We start from the raw sequence: 22,022 nt of genomic DNA, 5'->3' as shown, positions 1-22,022 counted from the left end.
AACTAAACTGAAACTGAAACTACAGCACCTGTCCCACGATACGAGTTCATTCCAAGAGCTCTCCCGAGTTAAAAAAAAATCAAACTCGTGGTAAGCACGGAGAATAAACGTAGCGGGTACATCAGAGCTCGGGGACGTCTCTTAGCAGCTCGTAACACTAATGGCATGTACTCGGGAAGACTCGTTAATGGCAGGTAAGCACAGGAAGACTCGTGAAGATTTTTCAACATGTTGAAATTGTCCACGAGTGCCCTGAGTACCGACGAGTGGCCATTACCGTAAATCTCCGAGTTCGAATCAGGGCAAACTCGGGAGAGCTCTTGGAATGAACTTGGACCGTGGGACAGGGATTTAAATCCACACACTTTTTCAGATTGAGTTGTGGCAGGAGTCTGTGGAGGCGAATAGGAAATTCTGTAAAGTTCTTTGCACAAAAAGGGGAATATTCTTTGAAGAAAGATCATGGTGACACAAAACAATAAGAAGCAGACGCATGTTTTGATGGGAACAGTGGAAGTTAATTGTGAATAAATGCCCAATGAGGTTAATCAGCAGAACAATGCAACCATTTCATATCAAAAATAAAGGTGTGCCTTAAAACCAATGCAAAAATAATATAAAGACCAAGTTACATCAGGCAAATACAATAATGTGTCACTGCAGCTTGATGGGCTGCTGCTGGCAGAATGGAGATGAGGAATTTCTTAAGTCAAAGGGTATTTTTAAAGCAGAGATTGATAGGTTCTTGATTAGTAAGGGTGCCAAAGGTCACGGGGAGAAGGCAGGAGAATGGGTTTGAAAGAGAAAATCAGCCATGATCAAATGGTGGAGTGGGCCAAATAGCTTAATACTGCTCCAATATCATATGGTCTTGACCCCATCCAGTAAACTAGTAATGATTTCATTACTCAGCCAATTCATTTCCTGGTCTGGGATGAGGGAGCAGAGAGTGTTAACGTAACGTTTAGAACCTGGCACATAGAAGGAAAGAAAATCATTAGGATTCTTATTTTTCAACATAAAGGCCAGAGATCTCCATGGAAAGTGCACATGCAGGAAAATGATCAGGCTCCAATTCACCCTCACTAAAGCTGAATAGCCCACTCTGTCTCGTTGAGGTAAATACATCAACAATGGATCTTGTGAACTTTCTGCTACCGTCATCAAGGAAATGGCAGAATGGTAAAAAAAGATAAAATTGTAATTATGTGTCCTATATTTGGGAATCACTCACAGCTGAAGGTCTTGTAGTCAGCAGGAGAGTCATATGATTTTATTCTGCTCTGTAAATTATTTCATTTCTGCAGCAATTTTCAGTCTCACCATCATTTGCTACATTAATTTAATTGCTTCACACTTCTCGTTTTATGATTTCAGTAGGGTCCAAAGTGCTTTTTAGCTAATGAAATAATTTTGAAAGCTAAGGAAACAAAGCAGGCGCACTCTCATAAGAGCCACTTCAAAACGTTATGGCAAAAGGGATACCAAAGACTGACATATGATCAAGGTTTAAAAGGTGTTTTTGAGAAGGCAGCAGTCCCAATGCTATTATACTGCCATAAAAGCAACTTTCAGGTTTGACTTCCTGGCCTATAACAGCCAGGTTCAGGCAGAATAACAGGATGTGATAACTGTGTTTAATGTTTTCTGAGGGGGTAGAGAAAGAGGATGGCAAAATTATTCATGGTGTTGGTTAAAAGTGTATAAGTGAACATTAGTTGTGAGCTGGATCATGTTTGGCCTCTGTGACAAGACTCACAAATGAGGAATGGGCTTTTGGGTGCAGTATCAAAGGGCTGATACAACATATAGAATCTTATCCCAAAGAAATGTTAACAACTTTGAGAGAAAACTGGATGTGTTTGTTTCTATAAAGTGGAGAGACTATATATTTCATGATCTCAATGTTTCAAAATATTCTGTAGCTAATAAATCATCTTGAAATGTTGAAAGACAATTGGGAATCCATTTGCACTCATTAGTCATCTAGTGGGATAATGACCAGATCATTTCTTGCAGGTAATGCTTAAAAGATAAACGTTGATCAGGACAACTGTCCTGATCATCTTCAATGAGTGCTGTGGATCTTTTATGTGTAAAAGGAACTGCAGATGCAGGTTTATACTGAAGATAGACACAAAATGTGGATTGGCTTAGCGGGTCAAGCAGCAGTTCTGGAAACAAAGGATGGGCAATGTTTTCGGCCAACTCTTTTATGCCCATTTGATTCATCTATAGTTGATAGATTCATCATCTAACCTGACAAACAGCATCTTGGTCTGAAGAAGGGTTTCGACCCGAAACGTTGCCTATTTCCTTCGCTCCATAAATGCTGCCTCACCCGCTGGGTTTCTCCAGCATTTTTGTCTACCATGGATTTTCCAGCATCTGCAGTTCCTTCTTAAACAAACAGCATCTTGGACTGTGCAACATGCACTCATGGCTACACAGGTTAGATTTTGCACTCAAGACCAAATTTGACTCCACAATCAGTAGTGAAAAGAGACCTGGGGTAGGATTGAGTAGAGCAACATACTGTACCTCCATTCCACTAACTGATGCCAAAGTGATGCCATTGTAACGGCTGTGCCACAGATTGGAGTTGAAAGATAGACAGGGCCCCTTGGTCTGTTGACATTAGTTCAATAATTTTCTTTTTTCCATCAATCCCCTAACTTTGACTTTGTGCCCTACAGATAATGGACTACAAAAGATAGACAGGGCCCGTTGCTCTGGTGCAATAATAATGAAAATATAAAGGCTACCAGGAATGGGGGGTATTTTTTTTTTATCAAAACCCCTTAACTTTTTTGCATTTTGTGCCCTTTAAAGCGATGTGACTACAAAAATTATTCTTTCTAGGGTCTTATTGTATTTTCTTTCCTTTCATGACATTGTTTTGTCTCTTTCAGGACAGTCATTCGATTCTTTTCCTCTGCGATCTTCACATCCACTTCCCCATCAGTATCATAGACAACATTAGAAAGCACAGCATAGAAGGGAAACTAGCCTATGCCCCGATTGTGATGCGATTAGGCTGTGGTAGCTCTCCTAGTGAACCTGATGGTAAGTGATCCTCTGGAAGGCAAGCCACCTTCCACCCTTTGGAAGGCAAGCCACCTTCCACCCTAAGACTGCATGGTAGCAAACTGTCTCGGTCAAAACTTTATATAATTACACTTCTTGTAGAGTTGAAAATGCTGGAAATATTCATAATACAATTAAAAATCTGTTTTTCTGCAAATTCTTTAAAAATGGATAAGCTTAATTGCATTGGTCATCTATAACTATGCAGCGGCGTGTATTTTAATATTGAAGAGACAGCAGTTATGAGACATTTTTGAGGCTACTTAATAGATTGATCCACTCCCCAATGTCATCTTCAGGCAAAAGGGCGAAGTAAGTGCTGGTTCAATACCCGAATGACCAGAGTTAGAGACACATTATTTATATAAAAATTATGGTCTTGGCATTATCATCTAGTAGTAGAGGCAGAAATGCAAGTATAATCCATGTGTTTTGATCCAAATGCAGATTATTTTTGCATTGCTTTTTGCTAGTGTTATCACGAATGATGAAGTTCATGCTGTCTGTGGCTGATGAGCTTTCAAATCTGGTCCTTTCCAATGCAGTTATTATTCCAGTTGTAGAGTTGTAATATTACACAATACAGAATGGAAAAAGTCCTACAAGACAAGTGATGTATTATTCCATAGTTTCCTCATTGTTCCCTTGTAGCCTGTGGCTCCAGGGTTTTGTGACAGATTGTTAAGGAATCTCTTTTGGCTGCAATTGAAGGTTTGCAGGACAGACCGCTGAAAGTGAAGGGCTCTGAAACCATTTGTGTTTCATTATCAAAGTTAGATGCAGAAGAAAACAAAATAGAGGGGAGGATTTCTTCATTTCCAAGAGCTGCAAGTGATTTTAAATGGTTAGACTTGTAATTTCAAGCTTGGTTGCCAATAAGGGAGTGATTGGTATTGTTGGTTATTTATTTTATTTTCAAGGCATGAAATATTGGGGATGGAAATAGGGTTAGAAAATGCGTATCTGTGTGTAAACTGATGGGTAGGGCCTGAAGTGACATTCAGTAACACAAAACTGTTCTAACTTTCTCCATCTCTGGCATATGGGCTGACAGCCTATAAACCATCAGAAATTTGATAATTGGGCCCATTGCTTCATGGGCTTGTGAGGGTGAAAAATGACTCAAGGCACTTCTGTTAATGGCATGGTTAAAGGATGCACAGTGCATCTGAGTTCAAATGTGTGGAACCAAGATCAAGTTTGATACTAAAATGGTGTCACCACAACAAACAGTTTGCTAATCCTTCATAAAAGCACTGCAAAAAGGAAAAGATTAGCAAAGGTTAATGCAGAGCCACTGTAGACTGGGACAGCGAGGACATTTTAGGGATTAAGGAAATGGCAAAGAAGAGAAGCAATATATTCTGTCTGTGGCCTGCCTGGATTGTTTCAACAGAGCCCTAATGGAGGCTTGAGGTCCCATCCCTCATCTTCTGTCTGGGCACTGTGCAGCCATGGACTCCATACTAAATTCAACAAAGACCAGTAACTTACGTTCACTGCATGAATTACAACGGGCCATTTTGGCTGTAAGACTATCCATCTTTTGTATTATATTTCCTCTTTCCACAGGGGTGCCAGACATTTACAACATTCTCTTGATTTCAGTTCTTTGCAACAACTGCAACCTGCATCTCGCCGTTTTTGTTTTATTTCCAACCTTCCTCATTAATCTGCTAACACAGCCTATCACCATGGCAACTATAACTATGCTGTTGGAGGGATTCACATTTTTTATCCATTCTTCCCATACCCTCTTTGCGGCTTAAAACTAACTTGTTTTCTCGCTTTCAATTAAAAAAATTAATTATTTAACATAAATGCGGCCTCAATTTCCTGAGTGCTTGTAGTATTTTCTGCTTTTATTAAAGATTTCATGTCGTCTTTATAGGAGTTATCACAAATTATCTCTTGGAAACTTTGCAGAACAACAGGCGTAGAAAGAATAAGATGTAAGCACATGGGCAAGGGGGCAAAAGTGCAATATATCCATGTTTACTGATACAAAGCTCAGAGGCAATGTGGATTGTGAGAAAAGTCTGCGAAGACTTCACAGGGAGAAATAATAAGTGAGCATATGGCAGATGGAATATAGTGTGAAAAATGTGAGGTCATCCACCGCTGTCCAAAATAGGTGAATGGACATTTTTGTTTTAACTGTGATGTAAGTGTTGATATTCAGAAGATAGATCCAAAAAGCTGGAGTAACTCAGCGGGTAAGACAGCATCTCGGAAGAAAAGGAATATGTGACGTTTTGGGTCGAGACCCTTCTTCAGGTTAATTCAGGTCAAATATTCAGACATCGATATTCTTTACATGAATTATAGAAAGTTTAACAAAAAGCATACATCATACAATTAGCAAGGCAACTGTTATATTCGGCATCATTCCAAGAGGATTTAATATAAAATTAATGACATCTTGCACCAATATTGGTCTGGTCTCTCTCTATGTAAGGAAGGATATACTCGGAACAAAGATAGTGCAGAAAATGATAATCAGATTGTCCCACAAGGACAGAATAAGTAGACTGGACCTACGCTCAGAATTTCAGAATGAGAAGTGATTTAATTGAAATGCTAAGTTTGTAATGAGCATGACAAAATAGATGCATGGACTCTGTTTCACCTGGCTGGGTATCTAAAAGTGGGCACAAAAAGCTAGAGTAACTCAGCGGGTTAGAGAGCATCTCTAGAGAAAAGGACTGGGTGACATTTCGGGTCAAGACGGTGTATGAAGAACGGTCACCTTTCTCTAGAGATGCTGTCTAACCCACGGAGTTACTCTAGCTTTTTGTGCCTACTTTTAGATGTGTCTACCTTTGGTTTAAACCAGCATCTGCAGTTCCTTCCTATACAAATCTAAAAGTAGGATTCACTGTTTCAAAATAAAGCTTTGGAGATTCTTAACCCAGAGGACAGTAAATCTTTGGAATTCTCCACCTTAGAGGTTTCAATTACTAAGCATTGTTATGTCAGAGACTGATGGAGTCTGAATATTAAGATAATTATGATTTTATTATAATTATGATCATATGTGAAATATCTAAATGGTAATGGCCCATTTAAATCTTAAACTGGAACACAAATAGAAGATTCATATTCATATTTTTGGTGCTTTCATGTCACCACTTCACTAAGTCCACTGCAATGCTCATGAGGAGCCAGGATTTTGCCATAAATGCCTTTTCATGCCTTTTTTGATGATTTCACCAGGATAATGCCTTTTTCACAATCGAGTGCCTGAATCTGCCTTTTTTGACGTTTTGCTAAAAGGTTGTGCTATTTTCTCTAGTTGTACCGTGATTACAATGACGTTTTCTATGTTAACATGTTAATATTAATGTTATTATTAACGTGTTAACATAGTATAACTTACAAGAAAACTTCCACCACTGGGGTGAAACCAGGGGCGCCACTATCGGTCATTCATTCGTTCCTGCCGCTGTCCGCTGTTTCAGCCTTCTCCAAGATCTATTTAAGAAAGAACTGCAGATGCTGGAGAAATCGAAGGTAAACCAAAAATGCTAGAGAAACTATGGAGAGAAGAAATAGGCAACGTTTCGGGTCGAGACCCTTCTTCAGACAGATGTGGGGGAGGCAGGAAAAAGTAAGAAAGAGGTGGGAGACAAGGGCTATCTAAAATTAGAGAAGTCAATGTTGATACCGCTGGGGTGTAGACTACCCAAGTGAAACACTTGGCTCCTCACTTCATTTACTGCTGGCTCCAGTTGCAAATTTGAGTTTTCCAGGATCTGTGCAAGGCATTCATTGATGCTGGAATTCCACTGTGGAAATTGGTAAACAAATCTCTCAGAGGTTTGTTTAGAGAAATGCACAGAGGAACATATACCAAGCGAGTCATCATTATGGGAAAATTATGTTGACTGCAACTTCAACGTTGTTGTGCAGAAAATTAGAGATGAAGTTGCACGTAATAAAATATGGATCTCAATAGACAAGACAACCGATGCTGTGGGGAGATATGTTGCCATTGTGGTTATCGGTACACTGGAGGCAGGAGTATTTGTTGACATTGGAACTATTGGACGTTAAACAGCTCAACAATTGCTCAGTTGTTTATATATTCACTTGCTGTACTTTGGCAGAAAGTATAAAACACGCGAATGTTCATCTGTTTGTGACTTAAAGTTTTATTCTCCAAAATGTTGCATTTGACATGCTTAGTTCAAGGACTTCATAGAATTGCCAAGCACATGCGTAGCTTGTTTCCAAATGTCAATCGCCTAGTTTCCAATGTCAAGAAAATCCTCAAAGCACCGTCACGTGTGCAGTTGTTCAAGGAAGTGGCACCCGAGATTCCGCTACCTCCTCAACACATTTTGACTAGGTGGGGTACATGGCTCTCTGCTGTACTCTACTATGCAGCAAATTTTGAAAAGATAAAAGAAATCATCAATCGTTTTAAAGAAGAATCTGCTGCAGTCAGGATCGTCAGTGAAATCATGCAGAAAAAGTCCCTCCACCGTGAACTTGTGTTGATTGCTTCTAATTTTGCAAACTTCCCACAAGCTATCACTTCCCTTGAGAAAAGTGGCGAAACATTAGTGAATAACTTGCAGGTTTTCAACAAAGTAACTGACGATATTCCTAAAGTTCCTGGCGATGTAGGTAAAGACATACAAGGAAAATGTGAGAGAGTGATTTTAGCTAACAAAGATCTTGAAGAAATAGAAAACATAGCTAAAGTTCTCAAAGGTAGTTGTAATGCACAAGATATCAACATGAATGTAAAGTCTGTAGCTTGTTTTGGGTATGCACCAGTGACCTCAGCTGAGGTAGAAAGAAGTTTTTCATAACTGAAGCATATTCTGTCTGACAGATGGCATAGTTTAACACCAGATAATTTGAAAAAATGCTAGTAATTATGTGCAACCAGGAAACTTTGGTAATTTAATGTATTATACCTTTATATTATCATTTTTAACTATATTTTGGTGGTGGAAATAAATGCCTTTTTTTGGTCAATGAATGCCTTTTTTGTGCCTTTTGTTGTAAATTTTATTTTGCCTTTTTGCCTGCCTATTTCAGAGTTTTTTAGTGCCTAAACGTCCTGCCTCTACTCATGAGCTATTGTCAGTCAAGCTTGAATTGCCACAAGGTCGATGAACCAGTTACAGTTAGTCCATGGATTTTTGACAGGTATAAAGATAAATGAGCTAACAGCTGATCCCTCTTCTATTTTTAATAAATCCTCAAGGATACTGGGAAGTGAATGGATTTGGTTTGTTTGGAATCTTTAAAAGCGATTTTGACAAGATTGGAGGAATGAACACAGAGGAATTCCGGGATCGTTGGGGTGGAGAAGATTGGGAACTTCTGGACAGGTAATGACAACAGGCAAAATGTATTATTCAGCTTATTGATCTCTGCTGTTACGTTTTGAATTGCATGAAAACTAATCTAAGCATATAACTAAATTGTGAAGCAAACAGAATGCGTTAGCTAGCTTCCAGCCACATCACTGTTGATGAGAGGCAATTTCGCAGTGAGGAGACCTGGTCATTATCTGCTAATAAAAGGACGTTGGTTGAAATTGGAAATTAACAAAGCAGTGAGGGAGGGACCCCAGAAATGTCCAGAAATTCTTCCATGCATTTTGGCATTAAAACAGCACTGTGGGGCTTAGTTTGGTTTGGCTTAGTTTAGAGATACAGCGCGGAAACCAGGTAATTCGGCCGACCGAGTCCGCGCCGACCAGCGATCCGCGCACATTAACACTATCCTACACACACTCGGGACAATTTCCAATAATACCAAGCCAACTAACCTACAAACCTGTACATCTTTGGAGTGTGGGAGGAAATCGGATATCCCTGAGGAAACCCACGCCAGTCACAGTGAGAACGTACAAATTGGGTACAAACAAGTAAGTGCCCATAGTCAGCATTGAACCCAGGTCACTGGTACTGTAAGGCAACAACACTGTGCCACCGTGCCACCCTAAGTCTCGTGAAGAAAGTTGCATAAAAATAACTTTTTTTGCAACATGCATTGTCAGATTTATCCCATGTTTTCTGATAGCAAATAGTTGAAATCTGTGATAATTTGTTTGCTTCTCAGATTTGTTAGGTGTCCCTGAAACCCAAAATTGTAAATTTTAATATATCGTTCCCTTTTGAGACATTCTTTTGTTCAAGATTCCAGCATCTGCAAAGTTCTGGAAGAACTCAGCAGGCCAAGCAGCATTGGTGGAGGGAAATGGCGACAGTTTTTGTGTCAGGATCTTTCATCAGTCCAAAACGGTGTCTGTCCATTTTCCTTCACAGATGCTGCCTGGCCTGCTGAGTTCCTTGAGCACTTTATTTTGTCTCCATTGATGTGCCCTTGCATTTGTTCGCACAGTTCAACCAAGGTATGTTCTGTGTGTAAGGCAGCCATTGAACCCCATCAGGGCTGCAGCAAAGGCAGGTCTGTCAAGATTTCTCCTGGGAAGTCTCTTTAAGAGAATTAGTACAGGCACTAACTGTCTGTACTTTGGGGAAGCCACACCGTAGACAAATACCTGTACTTATTCTATCTGCCTGTATCCTTCAATGCCTCGCCAATTCAAGTGACTATCTAAATGCCTCTTAAATGCATTTGTAAATCACATGTAAATGCCATTTAAACATGAGTATGTAATTCTACCACCTCATCTGGCAACATATCAACCACTCTCCATGTTAAAGAAACTTACCCCTCAGAACCCTTTTACCCAGAACTCGACAGTGTGGCACAGCTGGTAGTGCTGCTGCCTCACAGTGCCAGAGCCCCAGGTTCGATCCTGACTTCAGGTGCTGTCTGTGTGAAGTTGCACATTATCCCTGTGACGGCGTGGGTTTCCTCTGGGTGCTCAGGTTTCCTCCCACATTCCAAAGACATGTGGGTTTGTACCAGGTTAAACAACAAACCTACTCCTACAGTAGAGCGCAAGATGATCTAAACAGCCGGTGTAAAATAGTGTGATTATTTCTTACAATGTCCTAAGTGTACTTGAAATCAACTCGAGTCAATCAGTTGTGAATACATTGTGAAAAGGCATTTTTGTTTTAATCTCCTAGGGTTCTTCAGAGTGGCCTTGAGGTAGAACGATTGCGCCTCAGGAACTTCTATCATTATTTTCACTCCAAGCGAGGAATGTGGGTTTCTCAGGCCAAGAAAACAACTAATGAACCAAATGAAGGTTGAAATTTTCACTATGCACTTTAAAAACAAGATCAACATGAGGGCGCATGCTCCATAGGCAATCCAGCCGCTTACCAAGCCATGTGTGGGAAGATCTCGTTTGACGAAGTATTTGTTTAATTTAGTCACATTTTTCTCTAAATCTTGTTTTATTTCGCTCTCATCAGCGTTTCCAAAAGTCTTGTTTTACTGCACAACAGAACAGAACACAACTACTACAGAAACAGGAAGAAGGGTCAAGGACACCAAGACTGAATATTGGAATCTTTTTGCAATGAAGACATTCTCATCTTGGTTATCATCTTGGACTTTTTGACATCCTTCCTTGCCACAAGGACCAGCTCTGTGACCCTGTTGATTGTTGGTGTTCTTTCACAACATGTTTTGTACATTCTATGTTTATCAGTAATTACAGCAAGACTTCCACCTGCCCACCTTCCCTCCCCCCACCCCTCTCCCCAGAATCCTATCATTGCATCCAGTCTTTTGGATTACAATTATACATAGTTAGTGATCTCTGAGCATTTGGTGATCATCTCTAGCCTAAGAAAACTAACAGAAAATACACACACATTTGCAGTTCTTGGACCCAACTTGCAGGAAAAGTTTACCCAAGGAACACTGACAAAAACGGTCTAGGTATTCTGCAGCCAATGCCAATGCATTGTCTGCATGAATGCTTTACTTTAAAGGAACTGTGTGAACTCAGTAAAAGCTGGCCACTTCGGGTTCAGCCAAACAAAGCCTTATTCCAAGGGAATATTCTGGCCTGAAGAGTGATCACCGTTTGATTATTACAAAAGTACAGGCTAGAAACAGCACACTGTATATTCAGTCCCCAGCACGACGCAGATAATCGCCACTGAAACTGGGTTTTATCCCATTGACTGGTTAACCTGCCGTGACGTATTTTTCCCCAGATACAGGATCAGTTCTATGAGGCTTTTTTTTTTTAAACGGTACAGTGGCCTCTTCAGTGACATGTCATCCTATTTTACAATGATCACGATTTACAAAAAGCAATTTTGTCTTTCCCTCAGTATTACTGTCATCTTACACGTACTGAGAATAGGCCAGGTTGAGTTTCTCAGAACTAATTAGGAAATTGAATTTTAATTCATAGTTTAAAACCAAACCATTGAAGAAAAATCGGTAATGTTACACTCGTTGTCTTGAGAAGTGGTGAAAAACTTTAGGATGTTTTTAGAATGATGTAGTCTGAATTTATGACATGGAAATTGAGTTTTAATCTAAACAACTAGGTAGGAATGTTGCTGTTTGATATTATCAGGAGATTTTATTGTTTACAAAACATACTCCAGGAAAGAGAATTTGCTTTTTTATGAAGTATTCTAGATGAAGAATCTTGTTTTTAATGTTATTTATTCAGGTGATAGTACTCTGAAATAATATAATGTCCAAAATGATCTGTCCTGTCACAGGAGAATCAGCAGTGATAAAGTAAAACTGAATTGTAGAATAACTGTGTTGAAACTGAGAAACTCCTTTCATTTTAGTCTTTGCTTTACATTGGCTGGCAGGCAGCGCAAGAATTACTATTAGGTTTCCCCACTGGCTTGGTCGATGAGCACCAAACAGGCCACGATGATCCTAATTTCTAATTACATTTAAGTGCCAGTAGGGTACTTGAAAAAACTTTGGTTGGGTGACCTGTGTACATGGATCTAGTTTGGAATAAAATTGAAAAGAAAACATTCCTTTTTTCAATATCACTGTTTCAGTCTTCATTCCTATTCTGGGCACCATTTAATAACAATTAGAAGTAGCAGATGTAGTGCCATCTAGTGTTTAGTATTTAAGCCTTCACTTAACATTTGATGGGATCCCAACATCCCTTGCTTTTCCTTGTGCCAAATATTTTCAATGACATCCTGCAATGATAAGGAATTCCTAAGATTTATTATATGCCAATGAAGGGTTCTCCTCATCTTGGTTCTAAGTATCTTGGGGCTTGAGTCTTCAGATTCAACTAGTTTCTTTCTTGTCAAACTCCAAATAATGTAAGATTTCAACATAATTGCTTTTAATTCTTCAGAATCTGTGGAATTCTCTGCCACAGAAAGAAGTGGAGGCCAAATCATTGGCTGTTTTCAAGCGAGAGTTATATATAACTCTTAGGGCCAATGGAATCAAGGGGCATGCGGAGAGAGCAGGAACTGGGTACAAATTTTGGATGATCAGCTACGATCATATTGAATGGCAGTGCTGGCTTGAAGGCTGAATGGCCTACTCCAGAACCTATTTTCTGTTTCTATGTTTCTAGACTCTAGAGAATATAGCTTGTCAAATTATTCTCTTTATAGACCAGAGAATCAGTCCACTGACCAATGTTACATTACCTACAAGGTAAATATATCACTTGTTAAATAAGTGGGCCTAATCTATTAATAGTTTTGTCTATTAGTTTACTCAGCCAAGCACCGTATTGAATGAATGCATCTTTACTCATATATTCCAATATATTTGCAGGAAAAATAAGCATTTACTAATTGTTTGCTTCCGGGTAAGTTATCAGTGAATCATGCATTTGTAAGGGTTTTTAAAAATTCTGCTCCTCTAGTATATTTTAACAAAGTGGTTAATTTCACACTTCACATATAGCTTTCAATCTGAAGAAGAGTCCCAACATGAAATGTCAACAGTCCATGTCCTCCAGAGATTGTGCATGACCCGCAGAGTTGTTCCAGCTCCTTGTGTTCCACGCATCATTCCAGTAGCTGCAGTTCATTTTTCTAGCTTTCAATCTTTATAATTAGTCAAGACTCACACACTGCTCGCTAAAGATTCGGAATTACAGATTACCAACTTGAAAATGACCCATTTATTGTTGTTGACTGTACACAATAGGTGCAGGAGTAGGCCATTCGGCCCTTCGAGCCAGCATCACATTCACTATGATCATGTCTGATCATCCACAATCAGTACCCCGTTGCTGCCTTCTCCCCATATCCTTTGACTTCTCTATCTTTAAGAGCTCTATCTAACTCTCTCTTGAAAGCATCCAGAGAATTGGCATCCGCTGCCTTCTGAGGCAGACAATTCCACAGATTCACAACTCTCTGGGTGAAAATGTTTTTCCTCATCTCCGTTCTAAATGCCCTACCCCTTATTCTTAAACTGTGGCTCCTGGTTCTGCACTCCCCTAACATCGGAAACATGTTTCCTGCCTCTAACGTGTCTAATCCCGTAATAATCTTATATGTTTCAATAAGATATCCTCTCATCCTTCTAAATTCCAGTGTATACAAGCCCAGTCGCTCCATTATTTCAACATATTACAGTCCAGCTATCCCGGGAATTAACCTTGTGAACCTAGGCCACTCTCCCTTAATACCAAGAATGTCCTTCCTCAAATTTGGAGACCAAAACTGCACACAATACTCCAGGTGTGGTCTCGCTAGGGCCCTGTATAACTGTAGAAGGCCACCTTAGCTCCTATACTCAACTCCTCTTGTTATGAAGGCCAACATGCCATTTGCTTTCTTTACTGCCTGCTGTACCTGCATGCTTACTTTCAGTGACTCATACAAGGACCCCCAGATCTCATTGTACTTCCCTTTTCCCTAACTTGACACCATTCAGATAATAATCTGCCTTCCTGTTCTTGCCACCAAAGTGGATAACCTCACATTTATCCCCATTAAACTGCATCTGCCAAGCATCTGCCCACTCACCCAAACTGTCTTGTCACCCTGCACTCTCATAGCATCCTCGTAGCATCCTCTTCACAGTTCACACTGCCGCCCGGCTTTTTATCATATGCAAATTTGCTAATGTCACTTTTAATCCCTTCAACTAAATCATTAATATATATTGTAAATAGCTGCGGTTCTAGCACCGAGCCTTGTGGTACCCCACTAGTCACTGCCTGCCATTCTGATAGGGACCCGTTAATCCCTACTCTTTGTTTCCTGTCTGCCAACCAATTTTCTATCCATGTTAGTACCCTAACCCAATACCATGTGCTCTAATTTTGCCCACTAATCTCCTATGTGGGGCCTTATCAAAGGTTTTCTGAAAGTTCAGGTACACGACATCCATTGGCTCTCCCTTGTCCATTTTCCTAGTTACATCCTTAAGACATTCCAGAAGATTAGTCAAGCATAATTTCCCCTTCGTAAATCCATGCTGACTTGGACCAATCCTATTACTGCTATACAAATGTGCCGCTATTTCTATTTATAATTGACTCCAGCATCTTCCCCACCACTGATGTCAGGTTAACTGATCTATAATTCCCTGTTTTCTCTCTCCTCCTTTCTTAAAAAAAGTGGGATAAGATTAGCTACCCTCCAATCCACAGGAACTGATCCTGAATCTATAGAACATTGGAAAATGATCACCAATGCATGCACGATTTCTAGAGCCACCTCCTTAAGTACGCTGGGATGCAGACCATCAAGCCCTGGGGATTTATCAGCCTTCAGTCCCATCAGTCTACCCAACACCATTTCCTGCCTAATGTGGATTTTCTTCAGTTCCTCCGTCACCCTAGGTCCTCCTGCTACTGGTACATCTGGGAGATTGTTTGTGTCTTCCTTAGTGAAGACAGAACCAAAGTACCTGTTCAACTCATCTGCCACTTAATTGTTCCCCATAATAAATTCATCTGGTCCTGTCTTCAAGGGACCCACAATTGTCAACTTTTTTTTTCCTCTTAATATACCTAAAGAAGCTTTTACTATCCTCCTTTATATTCTTGGCAAGCTTACCTTCATACCTCATCTTTTCTCCCCGTATCGCCTTTTTAGTTATCTTCTGTTGTTCTTTAAAAGTTTCCCAACCCTCTGGCTTCCTGCTCATCTTTGCTATATTATATTTCTCTTTTATCTTTATACTGTCCTTGTCTTCCCTTGTCAGCCACGGTCACCTCTTACTCCCCTTAGAATCTTTCTTCCCCTTTGGAATGAACTGATCCTGCACCTTCTGCATTATTCCCAGAAATACTTGCCATTGTTGTTCCACTGTCATCCCTGCTAGGTTGTCTTTCCAGTCAACCTTGGCCTGCTCCTCCCTCATGCCTCCATAGTCCCGTTTGCTCAACTGTAATACTGATACTTCCGGTTTTCCCTTCGGATCACTACCTCCTAATGGCTCCTTTACCTTGAGTTCCCTGTCAGTTATCAATCATTAAATGATTTTCATTTGAAAATTAATGTTATTGTCCTATCTGGGACACATGACAATAAACTCTCTCGACTTGACTTGACGATGACTGTTTTTAGCACCTCCCCCCCCCCCCCCCGCCTAATTGTATGTAATTAAGTCTCTAGGGGCACTTGTTTTAATATCAGATCCACTTGTACCTCCAGTTCCATCCTACTCAACACAATCATAAACGTTGACAATTCATCAAATCTAATTTCATTCTGATTCAATGTCTGATTTCTTCCCAATCATATTATGGCTGTTTGAAAGCCCTTTTAACAACTTAAAATGGATAACATTTTCCTTTGATGTAATATCAGGGAAACTAACTAATCCATCCTCATTGTCTTTATCCATCTTCTTGAATAGTCAGATTGTACATTTCTATGCTTCACGATCATTCTAAAATGTATATAATCATGGAAAGAAGAAAACAACAAATATTCTTGAAGCTTTTAAGCCCCTAGTTCATAGGTTATTAGTTCCAGCAGATTTGTCAAATTTTAGTTATATTAATCTCTCTTGGGCTTAAAAAAAAACCTAATACTAGTTTTTTTAAGTTGCTCATTGTCCATGGTATAAAACATTCCAACAGCAGGACTGAAGATAAATTGCAAAAGCTAACCATATCTTCAGCTAAGCTGTTCGGTACAGTTACAATACTGCCATCTACCGGAGAACATGAAAAATTCTTACTAAGGGCAGGACAAATCCCAATGTGGCTAAATACTGTACAATCAATGCATTCTCAATCTGCCATGTGTTGGAAGGTGTTGTAGAAATGTTACCGAGCAACATTTACACTTCAATGACATTTACACCATGTTTAGATTTCATCAGGATCTTTTGGTTATGGTTCTCATTGTAGCCTTGAACTGCACATGGTCCAAGGAGCTACATTTAAAAATGTGGTGGTTGGGCAGCAGTGAAAGTGACTGCTTTTGACATCAAGGAGTTATTTGACTGAAATGGAGACCCGGTAAAGCTGAAGTCAATGAACGTCATGGGGAAAATATTGTACATTATCTTCCCTGCTCGTATATTCCATACTCTGACTAATGATGGATAGTGTCCCACATGGCATTTTCCCAACCTTATCTACCTGTTCGTTACCTTCAGGAATTCTTCAACTTGTAGACATTCATTCACCCCCACCATTCCTAAATATAGGGACTTATTAATCTTCAAATGCATCACCTTACACTTATCAGGACAAAATTCTATCTGCTGAAGCTCTGCCCATTTTACCAATTGATCAAGATCATTCTCAAAACTACTCTCCTCACTAATTACAGCACCATCATTTCCCTTTGCGAACTTAATAATCATACCTTTTATATCCAAATTGTTTATGTAGATAATATGAATCAAGGGTCGCAGAACCATTCTCCATGTTACACTACTGGTTACAAGTATACATTCACAAAACCAAGTCTCTTACACACTTCTGGTTTATTTAGCCAGGTCAATTTTAGTTCCAATTTGCCTTGGATCCCAAGGCCTCTAAACATTTGGGCCAGTCTTCCACATAGGGCCTTGCCAAAGGCCGTCAGTGTGATTAAAATTGCCATTACAGAATATTGCAAGTGCACTGCCCGTAATTTGTTATTTCTTCAAGAAATTCAATCAAATGGATCATGCAGGATCTCCCTTAACAAAGCCAGGGTGACTATCTTTGAGTAATTGCTGTCTTTCCAAAGGTAGATTAATGTTGACCCTCAGATTTATTTTAAATAACTTTCCTAACACTGACATTAGATTCACCTGCCCATAATTATATGTATTCTTCCTGAAGCCCTTGAATAAAAAGCCCAGCTTTGCTATCCTCCCCTCATTTAGTATGCTGTCTGTGGCCAGCAAAGACTTAAAAAATTATCAGCAATCTCCTTCCTTGACTCACATCAGCTCTATATACATCTCATCACACCAAGATTTATCCACCTTTACCTGTCAACATCTAATACTTAGATAGACACAAAATGCTGGAGTAACTCAACGGGACAGGCAGCATGCTGCCAGTCCCACTGAGTTACTCCAGCATTTGTGTCTATTTTCAATTTAAACCAGCATCTGCAGTTCCTTCCTAACCATCTGATACTTCCTCCTTTTTAATGGCAACTACTTTGGGAACTCACCATTCCTCTGCCTAAATTCTCCAACTACTTAGTGAATACAGATGAGAAGTTTGTTTAAGATCGCATACATGACCTTTGGCTCACATGACAGTATCCTCATTAGTCCATAATGGACTTTGCTCTTTTGCTGGTTACTCCTTATTCAACTTTGCAACATCATCTCTTTTAGATTCCGACAGCCTTGCATTTGTCCCATATGCTTTATCATGTTCATGTCTATTCTGTCTATTGAGTCTGAAGAAGGGTCTTGACCTGAAACATCACCCATGCCTTCTCCACAGAGATGCTGCCTATCCTGCTGAGTTACTCCAGCAGTTTGTGCCTATCTTCGGTTTAAACCAGCATCTGCAATTCCTTCCTACACTTCTATTCTGTCTACTGGTCTAATTTAATCTTCCTTCTATATTTCAATGCATTTACCCTCCCCATAACTGTACACCTACTTCATGTTGACATCCTCCTGTAAAAAATAGTTCAAATTCTCCCAGAAACACTCTAGCAAACCTCATGACGATGGAAAACTTATTCAGGTCTAACCCATCAAGTTAATCCAAAAGCATACTTTCCCCAGAAATACTCCTCCTCCACCATTCCCTTTAACCACACCTTCCTCTGGTCTATTGTCTTATTTTTATACTCTCTGGCACATGGCATCAGACATAATCCATGATGACAAACTAAGGACGACCTGTGGCCTGAATTCATGTTTCAGGACATCATTCCTCTTTTCTTCAAAGCAATTTCTTCCAAAATGAACCATTATCTTTAGTCTCGACCCGAAACATCACCCATTGAAGAAGGGTCTCGACCAGAAATGTCACCCATTCCTTCTTTCCAGAGATGCTGCCTGTCCCGCTGAGTTACTCCAGCGATTTATGTCTATCTTCATTCTACTTTGTAGTTTAGCCTAACTTTAAAAAGCTTTACAACCATTCAGTGACATTCTTGATCCAGACACTGTAGAGCTAGCACATCATCCTGGGTACATATTGACAGCCACAGTAGCACATATTCATTCCACTCACTATTGGATCTTCTGCCACTATTGTCCTTGGACCCTTGCTCCTCTCTCCTGACGCAGCTGAACTACCCATGGTGCCATGATCTAAGCTCTGGAAGGACTTCCCAGGGATACAGTCACCCAATCATTTTTCTCCATGGAGAATTGGTTTTGCCATGGCACGCTTTGAGCTTTCCCTGAATATGTGCTTGCCTTTGGTTGGCACCCAATCCTTCTCAGACCACCTTTCCTTATGCTGTGGGCTGGCACCTTGACAAACATGCTACCCGCATAACACTTTTCCTCAGGGGCACATGGTGGTGTCTTTATCAAGCACTCAAGCTCCAAAACCCAGTGCTCTCACTGCCCAGCCGATAGGCTGGTGTGGTCATCCAGACTGTAAGGAACGTCTCAAAATTCCCACATGCTGCTAGTTTTACACTACACGAGTCGGCACTCTCTTGCCACAAATTTTTATATCGAACGGGCCCCTAAAAATATAATTATGTCTCTCTCCCCCCCTCGGTCTGTTTTTACACTTTATTGGATCTGTTTTTGCTGAATTTATTTACTGTAAGCGAATACACACAGCAACCTCCTATCTGACTGCCACCAGTGTCATACAGTCCAATGTAAGGTTAGTGTTTGGAGGTTGTCACAAATCCTTTCTCACTGAAACCCTGTCCCTCACCCCATCTTACAATCAATGTTGCTCTTCAAGAACTGCTGTGGGAAAACAAAATAAGCAGTAGTTAAATCGGTTGAAATTAATTGATCTGAATTGAACAGTAAACAGTCACAAAGGGCAGAGTATTGGCGTGGCGGTTCGGTTTTGTTCTTCCCATCGTTACTTTGTTTTTACCTCCTCAACTGAAATAGCAAGCGCTAGCTTAAAAGTTCAAGTTGACAAGGATATCATTGTAAAGGTTACTAGCTTTGATTAGTATTTGTAGTATGACCTTAAAATATATATACACCCACCAAAGCCAGCACACTGAAAATGCAACACACTGCATCTTCTTCTGCTTGACTGATCCTTCTTCTGTCATAAGGTCAGCAGTGGGGATGTATCCTGGGATCCATATGTTTGAGTCCATTCATGTCACTTCAGCAATTGAAGCAGCTCCACTGTGGCCACAGGAGGATGCCAAAAGCTGGGCATCTTGCAATGAATCACCTCCTGACCTGCTGAAACCTTTCAACCAGCCATAAAGGCAAATATCAGGAGGATAGAGAAGCCAGTGCATCTGCATTAACAAACTGACAATCTAGAGATAATGGAGAAAGTCATCAAAGTACATGCGGCTGAAGATATAGGTCCACCATCAATTTTCCAGTGACTGATGACCCAGCATCTTCTTTAATCTAGACAGAATTAGGAGAGGGAAAGTAAAATCCCCCCTCCACTTCCCCATGTCCCCCAAACAATATGGCGCCTAGGCTGGGTGAGGCAATCGATCTCGACCTCAAAATGGCTTCCGCGGCCAGACTTCTGATCGGCAGGTTGAATTTGCCACACACCCCCCCCCAACGCACACAGCTGGGACTGGGGTTCTGAAACTATGGCTGCTGGAGCTGCTGAATCCATTCCCACAGCCGACCTCTGGGGCCAACTTTGTGGGCCGGTATCTCGGCCCACCAGCGGCTTAGGCAGGCGGTTCTGGACCGTTCGACTCCACTAGGTGGCCGTGACCTCTCTTGGTCCAGCAAGATGAATTATCTGGCAAGGCGCTGGAGACAAGGGTGGCGGAAAATCTGTGGTGGACCTGTACTGTGTTTTCAGATGCATTTGCCAAGTGATAGTATATAAATAAGTAGGATGGGACTAGGTTTAGACTGTTTGAGAAGACCAGAGGTCCGCAATGTGGGTCTGAGCACACGCTCCAGATTATTATCAAGTACAGCCAAGTTTTTGGGGAAAGAATTCATGGGTTATAGTCTGATTTTTCACCCAGAGTGTTGAATCTGTGGAGTTCTTTGCCACAGAAGAAAGTGGATGCCATTTCACTGGATGTTTTCAAGAGAGAGTTAGATTTAGCTCTTAGGGCTAAAGGAATGAAGGGATATGGTGAAAAAGCAGGAATGGGGTACTGATTTTGGATGATCAGCCATGGTCATCTTGAATGGCGGTGCTGGCTCGAAGGGCCAAATGGCCTACTCCTGCACCTATTGTCTATGTTTCTAAATGGTGATAGCAGAGACGAATAGAGGGAAATGGTCATCCAACTGAAAAAAGCAACAAGACGAAAGTTGAAAATCACAGTGAGGACTCAAACTACCTTTGTCACAATCATGAGAGAACTTCCTTCAGAGTTGTTGCTTCTCTTTCACTGGGCATAACATTAATTCAAGCAAGAAATTGCAGGTAAACTGCACATGTCATAGAATCAACATTGAGGTATACATCACAAAAACAGGCCCTTCAGTCCAACCTGGCCATGCCGACCATTTGCATGCATTGGGGCCATATCCCTTTAAACCCTTGCTATCCATATAAATGTATAATTGTCCTTTGAAAGTTGTAATTGTATCTGCTTCTATAGCTTCATCTGGCAGCAGCCAATGGCAACCAGAACAAGGTACAACTCTTTGGGCGACTGAGGAGACTACTCACGACCATAAAGGTGACACCCTGACGACATGTCATGACGCTGTGTCATGCTCTGGTCACCGCGGATTTTCAACATGTTGAATATTTTCAGCGACCTGCAATCACCTATGAGAGATGTCGGCAATCGCTGAAAAAGTCGAGTAAGTGGGACAGGCCCATAAGGAGTGAAGGTGGCTCCCAAGAATTACATAGTTGGGTATTGATCAGCTGGGCAAGTTGGTCGGGGAATGGCTCATGAAGTTTAAATTAGATAAGTGTGAGATGTTGCATTTTGAGAAGTCAAACTAGGGCAGTACCTTCACAGTGAATGTTCGGGTCCCGATGAGTGATATCAAGCTGAGGAATCTAATAGTACAAGTACATAGTTCCCTGAAAGTGGTGTGGCAAGTAGATAGATTGGTGAAAATGGCTTTTGCCACAAGATAGACACAAAGTGCCGGAGTAACTCAGCGGGTCAGGCAGCATCTCTTGAGGATAAGGATAGGTAATGTTTCGAGTCGGCTCCCTTCTTCAGACTCAAAATGACACTTACACCTGTTACTCCAGGCAGACTTACTGCTCCGGGCTCGAATCAATCCTGCACGAGAAAATGACAATTTCTAGTCCATCGCTTTAACCACTCAGCTATGACTAGCATGCTGGCCTTCGTCAGACAGGGAACTGAGTAGAATTATGGTACGGTTATACAAGACAATGGTGAGGAAGCGAGGAGTACTTTGTTCCGTTTTGCTCACCCTGCTATAGGAAAGATGCCTTTCAGTTGGAATGAGTGCAGAGAAGAATTACAAGGACTTTGCCTGGACTTGATCACCTGAGCTACAGGCTGGGCAGA

The 22,022-nt window shown here is 40.7% G+C and overlaps 1 protein-coding gene across 1 annotated transcript in view; it reads left to right on the top strand.

Annotated features, from left to right (window-relative positions):
• LOC129705858 (N-acetyl-beta-glucosaminyl-glycoprotein 4-beta-N-acetylgalactosaminyltransferase 1-like) overlaps positions 1-12,000 on the top strand; it is a 566,730-nt gene extending 554,730 nt beyond the window's left edge. Inside the window, exons 18-20 of the mRNA XM_055649703.1 lie at positions 2,913-3,066; positions 8,309-8,435; positions 10,152-12,000. Coding sequence (XP_055505678.1) covers positions 2,913-3,066; positions 8,309-8,435; positions 10,152-10,278 — 408 coding nt within the window. The 3' untranslated portion in view covers positions 10,279-12,000. The remainder of the gene's footprint in view (positions 1-2,912; positions 3,067-8,308; positions 8,436-10,151) is intronic.
• Positions 12,001-22,022: the final 10,022 nt, after the last annotated feature.

This window comes from Leucoraja erinacea, chromosome 18 (assembly GCF_028641065.1).
Source record: "Leucoraja erinacea ecotype New England chromosome 18, Leri_hhj_1, whole genome shotgun sequence".
NCBI classification, from domain to species: Eukaryota; Metazoa; Chordata; class Chondrichthyes; order Rajiformes; family Rajidae; genus Leucoraja; species Leucoraja erinaceus.
The sequence above is the reverse complement of the archived record's forward strand: the minus strand, read 5'-3'. Positions and strand labels throughout refer to the sequence as shown.